The following is a 16,923-nucleotide window of genomic DNA, read 5'->3' on the forward strand; positions in this document are numbered from 1 at the left end:
GTCAATGATGTGGCTCGGATGCTTGTTTTGAGCTTGTTCTTTATTCGAACGAATGCTGTTTTTGTGCGCTGTATGCGCGATTCCAAACAATGTGTGCACTCTTCGCTTCACTTCGCTGAGTAGCCTCCGCATTACGGGGGTATGAGCAATTGCAATTTTCCGCTTGCTTACGGGGGTATGAGGGCACTGATGGTGATAGTTTTCGACATGCTGCTCTGTAGGTTGAATGCCTGATTCAAAAGAATGTAAGCACTGTTCGCGCCACTTTTCTGAGCACCTGGAGCCTCTGCCTTACGGGGCTATGAGCCAATGCACTTTTTGCTTGCTTACGGGGATATGAGTGCTTAGTGATTACGGGAGTATGAGCCATTGATGATGATAGTCTTCTGTCGACGGACGCGAAAGAATCCCGGGATTGTAGCCATATACGGCTTCGCTGTAAAAAAAGGAAATAAAAGGGAAAATAAAGGAAGAAGAAAGCGCAGTCAGTACACATATCCGCCAAAGAAGTCAATACATGTAAATCATACATATCTAGTATGTTCACCGCTATGTATTAGACAGTATACACTGCAGAAAAGCCGGCTTGCCGTTTAGAAAAAGCGAATCGGACGAACAGATGTAGCATATTACGAGGTGGAATTTTGTGTCCGTGAGAAGTCAAAACGAAAATTTGAAGTGTGTCTGAAAGAACCGTGTTTTCGTCATGATTGTCCAGAATTTTTTTCTTTTTTTAGATATTGAAGAATTTTGTTACAGGAATGGAATTTGACAAGCAAATTTTCACGCGCCAGAATCAGGATCAGGACCAGTTGGTACATTGACAGTTTTGAGTGCTCACTGGAAAGGTACGAATATATTGTTACCTATAACTTATTAGTTAGTTATTAGTTATTAGGTAGGTTGTTATAACTTATTAATGAGTTTATAAATTTAGATTAGAGGCTCGTAACCCAAATTTACAGGCGGATGAAAACTAGTAGGGATCTCTCTTTCGTTATCACTAACTTGTAATGATCCATTCGTATTCATCGCCATTAGCTTGATCATTCAATCAGCGCCTTTGCGATGCAGATGCCTTATGTTTAAGAGTGTTTGAATTCTGCTTATGACAAACCTCGCAACGTATCAGAAATTGCTAAAATTCTTTCTGCTTTGACAACAGAAAAGTGCTGCTTATTCAACAGCTAATGCTGATTCGTTTTAATAAAGACTTCGGGACGCCTGTGACAAACTCTAAATATTTCGTACGAAGTTATTGAAATTATTATGATTTCTTTTTTGTGTAAAGTAAGGCGCTCGCATGGCATTATCTTACTCAGAGAGATTTATTGTTACTACCACAGTTTCTTGCATCCCGTAGCGTGGTTTGCCGACACCCTACAGAACGTGCATAAGTGTTTCAAATCTGTAAAGCTATATGGCTTCACGGACTTGAAAAGTCTATGTTGTTGCAGTCACCTCTCTATATGAAGAGGTGAGTGCAAAAACGTGTTTGTGTGCTCAAAATCGACAAGGGGCATAGAAACGTTGAGCTATCTTGAATTTCTGTGCGCCGATGTCGCTAATGCTCAAAAGTGTTGGTACAGCTAGGCCGGTGAAATCGAGAGAGGCATTTCTGAAATAGCCGTCTAGCTTAGTCCACCTGACATGCTTCAGAGAGACAGGAAGAGAAAGAAAAAGACGCTGCCTTTTTTTTCTTTTTTTTTAAATTGAAAGCTATACATGTTTGCTTGACTGACGGCATGACTTTTTACTTCAGATGTTGGGTTGAAGATGCGATATACGCTGTTGTTTATTAAATGAGTTTGCCGCGGGGAATATAGGCCACCGAAGTGTCGGCTATACTGAACATCAAAAATAAACTGCAGTCACTCAGAAATGTAGGGAAACAAAACTCGACAAACGAAAGGAAAAAGGAGTGGAAGCAGTAGGGGAAAAGAAAACATATGTCGGAGGTACACAGAGCATCACGTAACTCCGGCGTAGCCCGCTCTTCAATACAGAGCGCGCCGATGATACAGACCGACAAACGGTATATACACGTTAGCGCATTCACAGACATGCGCATGCGCAGTGACCCTCCCCACAATGTCTCATTATACCGCTGTTCACAAAGTCTCCGGTCACGAAGGGCGGTGGCACCGAATAGATTCGAAACGTCCTCATCCTGACTACACCCCACCCCCCACCCCCACCCCCCCTTCCCGTATATATAGGCGTGGTGAAATGTATCCGCGCCTCTCTCCCGGGAACTGGAGCGAACTGGACAAGCCCACTGCATGGACAGCGGCGATCGCTGTCCCGCCGTGGAGCCAGTGCGCGAGTCAAAACAGTTCCAGTAAATAATTGGCGTTAAGCGAGGTTGCGACACCTTGGGCGTCGCCGCTTTTGTTAAGCGGAATGAGGCCTACATGCGATGCGTTATACATGACGAAGCTCGAAGCGATCAAAAGTGGGCGAACGAGGAAAAACGGCCCTCAGCCTGGAAACAAATTTCGGACTTGTCGTTGCCCCGGGCAACTATTACTGCGACACCGACTGTTGTTGCCTCGAGGAAAACAAATTCCCGGGGCCAAAACTTTGGTTCCAGGATGAGGGCCTTTCTTCATTCGCCAGTCGCATACTGATATTATGTTAAGGCCTACGCAAACCCACTGATGACACTGGTAGCACGGATGGCTGTAGAGATCACACAAAATTCAAGCAGTGTCGGGTAGGAGTACAGTGAAGAAAGATTTCCTGCAGAAAAATGACAGCGAAAAAAATGATTAAGGTGTGTGTGTAGGCTTTTCTTTTCTTTCTTTACGCCGGGGGGAGGGAAGTATAGGTGTGGTTGCGATTTGGGGTTAATGTACGACTCAAGTGGTGTCGCTACTGCTGTTAGCGTTGACAGTGAAGGCGACAATTTCGCTCGTGCAGCTAAGTGATTATACTGAGCGACGATACAGAGAAAAAGGGACGAACGAAGGGGACGAGGCGATTCGAGCGACTGTGCAGCTGCTTGCTTTACGCTTTGATACTGTTCGCCTTTGGCGAACGAATGATACATTGAAACGGAAGGATCTTATACTAGTCACAAAGACCATTGGCGAGCCCAAACGGCACTTTCACTTTTTCGAGTTTCGCATCTCTGCGCGACCAATCAGGGCGCGCGCTTCGCCTTGCGCTCATTACAATTGAGTACAAATCACGTGTGCAGTTTCGGAAAATACGTCCTCAAGATCTCTGGCGAAATGCATCGGGGTTCCAGTTAACACTGATCGACACCGAGAAAGAAAGAAAGCAGTGTCGACAAGCGCTAATTGTGACGTCAGTGCCTTTCGCCACAGATTTTCAAGGTGCATACTTGACGAAACTGGTGCGAAGCACGGTATTTCAGCCAATCGGATATCGTTTCATTAGTGCTGGGCTTCAACTCGTCGATCGAAACATGTGCCCTATGAATGTCACTAAATACAATGCTAATTTATGAAAACTTGCTAATTATTTGTAGCACGCTTCTGTTTATCATGTGCATGATATCCGCCTCGTAAGGTGATGCAGCTGAAGCGGCAGACTTCGATTGTTCGACTGTAGCAGAAGCCACTGCAGGTTTTTTTTTCCCACAGAAGTGTTCTTAATATCTTTGTTTTCTCTTTTTTGCCTTATTCGTGAGGATCTACCAAAATTACCGGCCTTAACCACCATTAGATCACGCCATTAGAGCACGAGACCTGCACTTCTTCTAGGGCTTTTCCTCCGCTCCGTGCTATTTTATTTCCTTCAGGGATCCCATTCAATATAGGCAAATATAAGCCGGCTGACCACTCCCATTTTTCAGTAAAGAGCTCTCAGTTTTTCAATTAGCTTGTGTGCGCTAAAAATAGAACACCCGCGACACTATTCCGCCACACTCTTAAATTTTGCAATCATGGCGCTTTGAGCCAATAGGTGAGGCCGTGCGAAGCAGCCCTCTCGGCCAATCAGAGCTGACACGATGGCGGATTCGACAGCGTGGCGTAATTCGACGACGCCGAAGAATACAGCCCCACGCGGTGACAATCTACAGAGCCCGCCGAAGAAAGCAGTTCCATTACAGTAGTGTGGTGCTGGCACTCGGGTTCGTTCCCTTTCGCGATCCGCACGGCGGATTTGTCCTCGTCTCGTTCGAGAGAGGCCCCCAACTGGCCGCCCGTGCGTTCTGCGTGCGCGTCACGAAGGGGGTCAAGGCATGAGATGCCGCTCGGATTCGCGTCCGCGCCCGTATTAGCGACGCTCGCTCGCTGCTCTCGTTGCGATTCCTTTTGTTCTGGTCGCGTCGTCTTTTAGCGGCCCGTGCTGTTGGGGGGCGCTCGCCTTCCCTTCTCTCTCTCTCTCCCCCTCGCCTCGCTGACCTTCCTCCTCCTCTTCCTCCTGGAACTCGCTCCAGGTGACAGCTGCTCACGCCGGCCGACCGGAGCCGCGGACTGGCAGAACCGACGGCACGACGTGATCTTGTGGATATTTCGCTTGTTTTTTGTCTTCTACAATACAGAGATAGGCGTTCTCTTCCGGTCTTTTAGATTTTCGTGCCACGTCATGTTTCCTTGCAGTGCCGTTCCATCCGCGTCTGTATTTCCTGGCGTTTTTTTTTTTTAATATATGCTTTTGTCATCTTTTCTTTATATTTGCTTAACCTTGCTACTCGGTCACATCTTCATCATCTTGACCATGTGGCGTTGATGGCATACATTTTGTGTTTTTTTTTTCCCCCGCTTGTTTTTCTTCTTGCTTGTTTTGTTTCTTTTTGCACTCTTGTATGTTGTGTTCCTAGTCTCCTGGAGCAAAGGTCGGCTTCATATGCCTAACCGTGCGGCTTTGGAGATAGTTTTAGTTCTTTCACATTTTGTGTAAGTTAGTGACGGCACTGTGTGTAGTCCTTTCCTCCGAAGCCTGCGTCGGTCGAATAGGCGTGTTGCAGATCTGACACAATTCGTGGAAGTGAAGCGAAGGACGTCATCTTCAATAGCTCCTCTCAGGGCCCAGGGCAATAGAGAGGGGATAGGTACGATACTAATACGTACAATAAAACAGCGGGAGCGTTAGAAAAAATAATAATTACAGTGCAATTTGTAGCTTCAACTGGAATGAGGGAACAGTCTTGTCGCTCTTTGCAAATAAGGTCCGTAACAGCTAGCACTTCTACAGCAATCAACGTCTCTAGTGGAGGAAATATTACGGGAAAAGCGGTTCTAGCACAGTATGTGCTAGGGATATACGGACCATGATGTCATATTGTAGTTGAGAACGAAATACTTGACTGATGACGGTGATCAACGGATGCGGAAATGTTGGATGGATTTGTTGGAAGGCTATGCTTACGAAATGAACTGTTTAATAAATCTTGCGGAACAACAAAAGCGAAATATTTTGCTATGATAAAAATAGAGGATTGATTGATTGATTGATTGATTGATTGATTGATTGATTGATTGATTGATTGATTGATTGATTGATTGATTGATTGATTGATTGATTGAAAGCGCGTGTGCAACACAGTGGCTATAAGACGCGCTAGTGATCAGAGGGCTCCATATTGGCTTTGACCGCCCGCTTTTCTCTGCCATTCACTGAACGTTCTATCATCCCACGCGAAAATCGAGCCACAACCTCGTGCTGAGCAGCAGGGTGCCTCGTTCACTGAGACCGCGCCACAGCGCGGACAAGTCGAACCGGAAAGCTTTCGTGTTCGTTTCGGGTTCAGGTTCAGGCTTCCGCATATTTTCCGGTTTGGTTCAGATTCAGTTCCGGAGCAAGAATATAATGGTTCGAACCGGTTCTAACTGATTCGTACATGTTCACGACGGTTTGGAATTAAAGAAAAGTAAGCATCTTAGAAAACAACGTTTCCCGACCTCACTCGAGAACTCATTTGAGCGAGAGGTAGCTTTTTTTTTTTTTGTAACCTTACTTGGCGCGGACCGATGTACGAGGTCTGGCTCAAAAGATTATGCAAAAATTCAATGAGTCAGAAAAAAATCTCAGTGCCCTTCCACTCTGCGAAGAAGGATGACCAGCGAAGTTGTGCATTTGGGCCCCTTAATGGCGAACTGCACCTCCGCCGCGGGTCGGCCCGGCATTGCACTATCTCCGGGATAGGCCCACGTATGGGGAGTTTTTTGCTTACCACGCCAACGACACGAAAATTTCCTTGGACGGTAGATAGAGCTTCGCTGTAAAAAATAATAATAATAATAATAAATCGACTGCTAACGTGTGGGAATGCGAAAGCATTACAGTCCCTTTGGTGAAATGTATTTTTTTTCCTCGCGTTCCTTGTCAGCGCAAGCAACCGCCTGCGTTCTAACTGCGCCTCAATAAAGGCCCGTTCACACTGCACGAAATATCCGGCGAGCGAAGCGGATTCGGCCGCTTTTGACGCCGAGGAGGGCGGAAAGCGGCGCGGTGAAGGCAATCGGTCCAGGACGCATTTTTTCCGCTTTCGCCGCCGCCGGAAGTTGCATTTTTGACGTCACAACCCGTCTAATCTCAGCATGGCAGCCAGCACGTCTGAGCGACCGGCATTCTCCGTGGAAATGCTCGTCGATACAATTAAGCAGCACCCCATACTGTACGACAAAAGGCACTTGAATTTCAAGGACATTGCCTACAAAGAGCAGTTATGGGACGCAGCTATGGACAGTCGCGAAACTAAAAAAGAAACTGCCGCGAGATCTCGCTATCGTCGCGGAAAAGCGAGAAGTGGCAGCGGATCCGCCGATGCATGCGTCAACAGATGAGAACACGCTCTCTTTTTTCCGGCGAGCGAATCCGCTTCACTCGCCGAATTTTTGTAGTAGTGTGAACGGGCCTTAAGGCGAAAGGAAAACGCGCCAAGCGTCTCAACGCGCTCGCTTGCCCGCGAGGAGTTCATGAGTTGAAGGACCGCTCAGCGCTGTTCAACTGGCCATTTTGCACGCTAATTTTAACGCGAAAGCTTTACTGGCCGCGAACTTGCGATTTCGCCGTGGCCGTACTCCGAGGAGGCACATGACGTCACACCGCGTTCCTCGTCGTTGCGTTCGCCTCAGCTCGCATGGCCAGCTGCGTCGCATGCCTGATAACATGTCGGAGGATTGAGAAGAAGAGCTCGCGTGCGCCGCTACCACAGTTGAGGCGGCAGTATGGACGGCGGCAATTCTGATAAGCAGGAGGAGGCCTGGAATCGACATCGAAACGAGATGAAGAGAAAACGAATCGCCCAGAAGTCAGACGAACAGCGCGCCGAACGACTGGCTAAGCGCCGCAACATAGCTAGACAACTAGACTAAGCTGGACTTGCAATCAAGATTAACCGAGGCTAACCATGCTATACCTTAGCTTTCGCCACGTATATCCTGGCATAGCCAAACTAAGCCACTGCCAATTTTTATACGTTCATGGCGTGGTGCCACCCCATTGGTTGCGCCGATACGTGTGCGATGACGTACGCACTATAGGCCGCACCTTTAGTCAACGAGAACCGCGGGGACGCTGTGGTGTTGGGGAAGCGTGTTCGTGTCGCACCTAAGAGGCCGGGATGCCATTCTCCCACCTAAACCCGAAATTTGCCAAGTTTACTTTGTTTACAGGAACCTCGGTAAGAAATATGACGTCAATCCAAGCATTCCGTGACGTGTTTTTTTTTTTTACTTTTCGCGCCGTTGGCCATGCTTGGTACCATCTTTAGGTCACGTCGACTACGCTGACTGATTTTCGCGTAATGGGGCATATAATTCTTTCGCATTAAAAGAGAGTATCATAAACTGAAACAGAGCAGAAAAGGTAGGGACCACAGCGAACTAACGAAGAAGCCAGTAAGCAAGCACGCACGTAACCAATTTGCAGTTTCTCTGTCGTAAGTACGAAAGGTCATGACTTTGACCTCAAATTTTTTTCGAAGAAATGTGATAAGCGCTCAGTGTGTTTGGAGAAAAGACTTACTCCCTGCTCCAAATTCTACCGTATATTTCCTTAATTAGCAATGTTGGGACGAATTTGGAAAATTACAGTGAAAAATATAATTCAGGAAGGCATCCCGAGGACCGGGTTTGCTTGAGACAATATGCAAACATGTAATACGTATATTTGGCTTTAATTGCAAGTGGGTTACTGTAGCAAAGAATGTCGCCAACTGCGGCAAAAAGCTTTAATTGGTAGCCGAAAACTTTGGATATATGATGTGACAAGCCAAAATTGTTCATTTTTGACGCGAAAATAAAAAGGAAAGGCGGCACGGACTTGTAGTTTTCTGCTACACTGATGGTAAACAAGAATAACAAAACAAATGTATCACGTAATATTGTATCCTAATTTACCATAATAACCAGCTGACGTTCTTTGATAATTTCCGCTGCACACTTGCGTTCTTTCTCATAGCCGCACGCCGTCCTTGCACCGCTATCACTTCTCTTCAAACGTTCCCGTGCGAACTGTATGACGTCACACCTATTCAGCCCTCCCTGGTGTACTGTGGCAAGCGTCTTTACAAAGATGTACATAGACACTGGCACCTCTAATGTCATGGCTTCCATGACGCGCTTTCGGTTGTTGAAGTCGCTTCTGGCGCCAAGAAGCATGTTCTTCGAGATTCGCTATATAGGTAACTGTCGCTGGGGGTTGGATTGGGACACTGCCTATTGTTTCCGTCTAACGAATGACGCAAAAGCGTAGTCCATAATATTGGTTAATTCCTGTTACTCAGAGAGAGCTACTGTACGCCACCTATAGAGTAGGCCTCTTCAATTATCCGTCCCTGACAGTCCCGTACTGCCCGCGGTGTTCATTTCAGCCAATGAGCGTTGCGTATGAAGCACATCGGCCAGGCCTGGACAGCTTGAGACGACAAGTCGAAGAGGCCCACTGGCGACATGTCGGCTATGATATGTTTTCAGCTCCTGGGTTTGCTTCCGGAGCTTGCAAGACACAAAAGCATGTCCTGCAAGATCTGGTGTTTGGAACTGTTGCTTCGAGGGACCCGTTAGATGGAGTGTGATTTAGACACTACTTATACTAACCACCGCCAAAAGTAGTCAGAAAGTAGCCAAGTCGACAACCAGAATTTTCGGTCGCCAGGAGCCCCTGAAAGTAGGCAATTTGGCGCGAAGTCGCCATACCTGGCAAACCTGCTGCAGACCGTAGTATAAAGGCCGGAGCGGGTGAAATATTTTCGGCAGATACGCCACCTGAAACAGTTACAGCAGCTATAGTAAGTATATGCACGAGGCCTGTCCCCAAAAGTTCAATTCAATTCAATTTCAATTCATTTACAGTTTGTACAGAAACTGGGGGTGACAAGAGAAAAGTACTCTCATAGCACGGCTTGGCGAGGCTCGCCACTTCCGCGACGAATACAAGCAGTTAGTCAGCAAAAAAGCGGAAGAAGGTGCAGCAGCGCCGAATAAGGCAAACAGTGCTTCGAATTAAAAGAAAGATAAGACAAGGCAAGAAAAAAGAAGTCCGATAGAACCGAATAAAAATAAGTCATGTTGATTATTATTGTATATCTTTTGCGTAAGTGTTTGGATTAACCAGCCAATTAAATTACGTGGTCTTGCGCAATTTTGTGACACACTGTACGGTTGATGTATAGATAAATAATTTTATCGCGATGGTGCAATGAACCCAAAAAAGAACTGAGTTGGCGTTCCTCTTAGTTGCCTTATTTCGCAGTCACAGCGACCTGTACCGATGGCATGGTATCACTGCAAGTATCAAGCACAGCAAGCTTGTGCCACACTGAACATTCGTTGTAGTTCTAAATGAAAAGTTCGGCAGGTGTTTCATTCTTGTAACACAGGAAGGCGAAAGCTCGCTGCGCATTTGGTAATACATTAAGTTGTACAATCGGGGTTAGGCTTCCTTGCAAGACACATCGAGCCGCAATGGGAAGCACACTTGTGGCGCTAGGGCGACCTTCTCACTAAGGCGCAGCGGCACGCGCTTGTTCCGCAGGGGCGCTACTTTCGGGATGGTAACAGCGCGAACAAAAACGACGACGGAGTGAAATGACACAGCACGAGCGCTGTCCTGTGTCCGTTCACTCCGTCGTCGTTTTTTGTTCGCGCTGTTGCCATTATGAACGCATACAACTCGTCCAACTTTCCACTTTAATACATGGCGTTACCTGCGCGACCGTCCTCGCGAGCCGCAAGAGCGTGCATGGCTCTGCGCCGACAACCGCCGCCGACGCAGTTCCGCCAAAGGCACCGTCAACATAGGCACCTAAGGCTTTGGATCGCCTTAATATTGAATTCTTCACCACGTATGTGTCTGGGGCGAATTCACAAAACACAGCTTTTTAAACCATTTTATGGTACTTTTTGCCATTGCCAGGCCGACTTCCCTAAGGATATGTCCTGCAATACGATTGGCTAGCAGCTGCACTTACAAGTGATTCTGACGTAACATTTTTTCTGAACACAGTTCCCGGGCCCGTATTCACAAAAACACTTTTATGCTAAAAATTTTGGTAAGCGCGAATTCCAGCCAACTCTGATGTTGGATATATTTTGAGGGAAGTCGGCCAGCCGATGAAAAATGCCCTTCACGAACGGCAAGCTTTGCGAATTCAGTGCCTTGTCTGTTGATTCAACAGGGGTACTTCCTTCCCTCTTTCTTTCACAGTTGTTGTCACGTAAAGCGTTTGTTGCGTCGCAAGTGACGCCAAGCAGCATCGGAAAGCACGTCTGGTGCTTCAACGCCTTAGCCTTATCGTCAGTAGTCGGATTGCAGCTGCAGCTTGGCCGACCGCGTACAGCGGCAAAACAGAACAGACACTCGAACAGAATTCTTTCGGTCCCGTTTCTTGAGCAAGACGCAAGAACAGGCTCTAACCGCCCGCATATCTTCATCGCATGAGGGGCAGCTTTGATTGCACAAGAGACTATCAACGTAACGAGCGTCACAACCGAGTTGAGGTTATGTGAAGTTATTTGAGTCTCGCCTGTAGCATGGGGAAGTGGATTTCAGAATACGGGATGGCTTTGTCCAACGTTTTCCCTCTCACGCGCCCTAGCAGAGCGTCCGAAATGCCTCCGGAACGCATTGTCCAACCGTTTCGGAACGGCTCTTCCGATAAGTTCCGGCTTTGGCTCGGTTCCAAGACGACGGAACTTTAGCGGTTCGTTTCAATTCCAGTTCAGCTGCATACAACAGCTCAGGTGCAGTTTTCGGTTCAGTTTAGGTTCGGTTAGACACCCTGAACAGAACAGAACACGACGCTTTGTTCGATTTTTCTACGTGATCACTTCCTTCGTATATCGGCACGAATCGGAGTCAGGCCCATGCGTTTGTCGGTTATGCGATGTTGTAGTGAAGTGATACGTCGCTTGCTCTTTCTTATGTAATTTCAGCGAACCTAACGACAGTGTTTAGCGCCCGATGCCGACCAGAATGACAACCGTGGTGAAGAAATCACATCGCGACGACTCCTTCACAGAACCTGAAGTAGCACAAGTCTTCCGCTGTCAAGTTGGTTTGCGCATTAGTTATGTGTAGTAATGAAACACGAGTGCTCTTAATAGTCGGGGTTTCGGCTGATGTGCCGTGCGTTGTTCAGTAATGTTTGCGCAGAGTAAGCCTCAGTAAAGATTGTGTAACCCCCCTCTCCTATTCTTCCCTTCCTTTTGCCCCTTTCGTTTTAGTTTGTGAAGACAGGCAACTGGGGAACTTAGCCGAGAGAACCACCTGGACGTATCTTGTCGACTGTTGTAAACTACTGAAACTCAAGTATTCTACAGAAAACATGCATTTTGCCTAAATGTTTTACACAACTAAGTTTAATGATATAGATTGCTTGTATTTTCTTTTTCTATTTTAATGTTTGTGATGCAAAATGCTACGAAGGTTTTTCTCCTTTGTTTTCTTTTTGCGATGAGAGAGAGAGAAACGAAGAAGGAACGGTAGGGAGGTTAACCAAAGACGTGCTCGGTTGGCTACCCTACACTTGCGTAGGGGGGAAAGGAAAGAACACATAAGGAGAGAGAAAAAATAATAGTCAGTCATTCACAGAGGAATCTCCACTGTCACAAGCGTCCATACAATCCAGTGTCCTTCACGAAACGCAGAAGGGCTTTTGTGACCTTTTGAATGCAAGGACGCATAGGCCATGGTACAAGGATCTTTTCTTATGAGAGCGCTGTATTCTCTAGCGGGATGAGTTGCACTTGTTAAGCACGTCGTTGAATGTCAAAGGACGGACAGTGACCCAGAAGGCGCTCTAGAGTCTCATCGCACCCGCACAAATTGCACGCCGGCGACGGCAATTTCACGACGGCAGAGTCCAGGTGGCAGGCGAAGTCGCAAGTTAGGGTCGAGAGAGTGAGTTTATATTGTTATAAGGATGAGCAGCCAACTGCTGCCTGCATAATAGGGGTGCTTGCTTTTGTCCAGCTCCTTGTGCAGCTTTCTTTCTTGGTCCTACCTACGTGCGCAATAGTTAAATAAGTAAAACTTTGAACTTGACATTTCGAACCGAAAGTAAAATGTGGCGGTGACGCTGACAGCAACAAACGAAGAAACGTACCTCGAGACGCGATGACACATAGACTGTATTACTCGCTTCAAATGTACAACAATCGATTTCGTCTCTCTCTCTCTCTCTCTCTCTCTTTCTTTTTTTTTTGTTGTTGTTCTCAGGGATACCTTACGAGTGGATGTATACGTGCTTGAAAATGCGCGTGCATACACCTCATTGGCTGAACGCTTTGAACTTTCGAATTCCGTATGTGTCTAGACTAGAACAGAGTTGAACTGCTACACGTACAACGTCTCGAACTGCGAATCGGCTCGCCGGCCAAAGGCGCTGCGTTTGTTCGAGTTGCCATTGCTTCCGCGAACAACAACGGGCACTCGTGCGCGGAGGTTCCATGGAAGTTTTAACCTTTCTTGCTCTTCTCACAGTCTTCCTGCCGCGCGTTAAGTTACGGAGGCGTTATGCGGGCGCGAAACGCGGGAACGACAACAAAAGAAGGAACGACCGGGACGCTTCGCCTATCGGGGGCGCGCGTCCCAATACGCGTCCTACATAACTTTATGGGTTCGGCGCTGAGGAGGCGGACAGAAAAAGAAACAGAAAAAAAGCGCAATGCATGGCTTTTCACTGTAACGCTGTAGATATCTGGAGGCGGTGAAATTGAGTTCTGGAATGGCGGTTTGTGCGTGATTAAAAGCTTTTTGCGGACGAGAGCGGGTCCTTTGTGATTCGGGAATGATTGCTACATCTACGGCAGCAACGCGCTCGTGCTGTGGGGACGACGCGGCCATAAAAGTTAAGATAAATAAAAAGAACAGGTGCACGGTATCTTTCGGATATGGGGTGGGAGGAGTAGGACATAGAAAGAAAAAGAAAAACGTAGAATTCGCGCATGCCTCAGCACACGCGCAAGCGTAATAGGGGACGTATGTTTTTGTACGCTATGGAGGAACACCGACAGACGTTCGCTGTATGGCCAACAATGTACACGCACATTACGCACCACAGGCTACCCGCTCATGCAAATAACACAATTACACAGGCATAGTGAAAAGCGTAACATTACAAGCATCCGCATGCACCACGCAACAGATGCGCGATAACGCAAGCACGTGCACAATCACACAGTGAACACGCGTGCGCACGTGCTACACGGCCACCCACACGTACACTAAACAGGCATGCACACACATTGACTACGCAAACGGAAAAAGGTGCAGGCACTCCCCGTCTTCCCCATAGCCTATTCGGTGACTTCTCCGTGTTATTGATGCCCTCCAGCGAGAGTGGCAAACGTACTTCAACGACAAGACATACACACCTACACAAGCAAGTTGGATGCACAATTGAACAGATGACAGACGCGCACAAATGCATCACAAACACGCACCGATGCGCTAAATCGCAACACACACGCACGCACGCACACACAAACACACACACACACACACACACACACACACACACACACACACACACACACACACACACACACACACACACACACACACACACACGCACGCACGCACGCACGCACGCACGCACGCGCACACACACACACACACACACACACACACACACACACACACACACACACACACACACACACACACACACACACACACACACACAAAAACACGCGCGTGCGCGCACACACACACATACACGTACTACCACACAACACGAGCACGCGAGCACAAGCACACATGTGCACAGTCACAAACATAGTTGCGCACGCACACATGGCACAAGGCACGAAAAATACACACACCAACGCACGATCGCGTTGGGAGGTAATTACAGGTCGCTCCCAGTACGGGCAAGGCAGTTTACGTATCGTTTCCGCGCACAAACCACGTCCGAGTCAGCCTTAACTTCCAGCCAGTGCGTCTAAATATATACGCGCAGACGGTATAAGGGTAGGGGGCAGAGCTGGTCGAACTGAGCGTATACGAGATGCTCGGACGTGATCATTACGCGTCCGCATTGGAACACGCGCTCGGTGTGCTGCGTGCACCGGGGGCCTTGGCGGGCGTCGGCACCGTCCTAAGGGGTTGTTTTCCCAACATGCGCGACGGATCATTTGTCTTACGTACGGGCCGTAATAAGTCGCTCGGGCCGTACGGCCTTATTTTATATACGTTCGTAATGAAAGAGAGCCCGCATGCGTATACCCGTGCCTGCCCGCGTTGGCACACGGCGTATGCGTTAAAACTCCGTTTCTCTGGAAAGTCGCGTAGCCTCGTCATTGTTGATGTGGCGTAAAGCTTTAGTAGGGGACGAAATCCGCTGTGTACGTATTTCGCTCGTAAAATGTTTCACAAGCTTATGGCGGCTTGCGCGCCGGTGAGTCGCGATAGCGAACGTTGAGCAGCCCGCGGCAACGACCCAATAAAGAAGTGTTCTTCTCTTACAAAAATCTATTGCGTTAGTCGAGAGAGAGAGTGAGAGAGAAAAGTCCTAGGGGAAAACCAGGGAGGTCAACCAGGGTGAGCCCGGCCCTGCACTGGGTTAAGGGAAAGAGAGATTCAAAGGGAAAGTGTAGCTGTACTCGTAGCCTCGCATTTCTATTCAAATTCACCCTTGATGAGCGACAATAACAGCAGAACGGATCGCTGTGTAGTTTCCTCGCAACGCAGGGGTGCCTTGTGTTGGCCTCTTGCATTCTCGAACAGTTGCTATCATCATCATCATCATCATCATTCACCTCTTTTTCGTATCCTAACCTTCTACAGAGTAGCGCAGGTTAGAGCGTACAAGCTGAAACTGACCTGTCTGCCTTTCTATCAATGAATTTGTCTATCTCTCTGTAAATGTTTGTGCAATTCATGCATGACACGAAACTAGACGAGTGACTCTACTAAAACCGCCGTCTAATGTGCAAAAGCATTCACCCTTCTTCTCCTCGTCGTTATCTATCCCGATACCATCACTCCTTTTCCCTCTTTCCCAACAACCTACAGAGTAGAAAACTAGAGCGCATCAGTCCAGGTGTACTTCTTACCTTTCCTGAATATATATATATATATATATATATATATATATATATATATATATATATATATATATATATATATATATATATATATATATATACTTTCTATGTGTCTTTTGTGTTGGCATTAGTAAAAATAAATATGCAACTTATTCAGCTGCCGACCGTTGTTTAGTATAACTCGCGCCATATGCTTCCCCGCGTTTCCTGGCATAGCGTGTAACAGCATAAAGAGCAGAGTGGAGCGCTTGCTTGTCACGCAGCCGACGCTTCCATGTTTGTTTCCTTGCATTGTACGCTTCGGCGGAAGTTACCGGAACGCGCATTGCTCATCGTATCGCCATATATCGTTATTCACGCACTTTTCCGCCGTAGCAGATGAACACGCAGAAGTTGCCTGTTACGCTGTACTTGGGGCATTATGGGAACGGCATTGGGGGAAGGGAAGGGAGGGGGCGGAGGGAGAGCTTCAAGATTTTGCCGCAGCGAGACGCATTGCCGTGATGACGTGCTTGAAATTGTGCGTGGTTCAGGGTCACGTTGAATGTGAATTTGCTTCTCCGCTATGCAGGGCGGCGGCTGGGCGGACATGGAGGCGGCCGAGCGGAGGGCGGCGGTCCCCGAACTGCGGCCGCCGTCCACAAGACTCTCTGGAACGGAACACAGGGCAAGGGTACGTCTCTCTCAACCTCAGTCTTTCTAGTTGTTGAACTCGTTTCAGCTCGTATTATTCCTACAGCATTAGCGGCGGACTTCGCTCGCTTTTGAAGGTTATCGATCACGTTTCTCCGGCGAAGAACGTGGCCGATCCAGGAAGCAACGTAGTCGAACACGTTGTGGGGCTAGTTGGTTCAGAGCTTTCAGAAAAGATGAAGCGCCCACAGAGAACGCACACTAAGAAAGAACAATGACAGGAGAAGGTGCTGTCTCTCTTGGCGCTTCATCTTTCGTCCGATTGGACAAAGGTTGGACAGCAGTTTTTCCTCACCTAGGGATCTAGGAAGGAGAGAGTGTTTTTAAGCAGCTGTGTGCTCGACAAGTGTGTGTTGGTGCTTGGTGCTTGGTGCTTCGTGCTCGTGTGCTGTGTGCTATGCGCTCCATGGTGAGAGCTTCGTGCTCCTTTTTGCAGTCATGCTAGGCTGTTGAAATGTATCTCCTGTTTTAATGTAAATATTGTAATTAAATGCTGTACTAGTTCTCGATGAGAGCAAGTTCCTCCCTACAACCACGTCCCAAGCGTGAGTGAGTTGGACGACGGCATGGGCCAGCTACCACATATATCATGCCCGACCACAACCCTAACAACTGGATGCCAGCGATGGGTGGTTCCTTCAACTACGTCTAAACCGTACAACTGGTCGCCAGCGGTGAGATCGTCCTCCAAATCCAACACTACACAGTATGGTCCCTCCTGCTGTTAATATAATGTGGTGCTGTCAAATATTTCTCTTTA

At 47.7% G+C, this 16,923-nt stretch overlaps 1 protein-coding gene across 4 annotated transcripts in view; it reads left to right on the forward strand.

The window, feature by feature from the left end:
• Rbp (RIMS binding protein) overlaps positions 1–16,923 on the forward strand; it is a 456,906-nt gene that overhangs the window by 162,983 nt on the left and 277,000 nt on the right. For all 4 annotated transcript variants that reach the window (XM_075685259.1, XM_075685260.1, XM_075685262.1 and 1 more), the window contains exon 2: positions 16,042–16,143. In XM_075685259.1, coding sequence (XP_075541374.1) covers positions 16,042–16,143 — 102 coding nt within the window. The remainder of the gene's footprint in view (positions 1–16,041; positions 16,144–16,923) is intronic.

The sequence above is a fragment of the Dermacentor variabilis genome, chromosome 3, assembly GCF_050947875.1.
Source record: "Dermacentor variabilis isolate Ectoservices chromosome 3, ASM5094787v1, whole genome shotgun sequence".
Lineage (NCBI taxonomy): Eukaryota > Metazoa > Arthropoda > Arachnida > Ixodida > Ixodidae > Dermacentor > Dermacentor variabilis.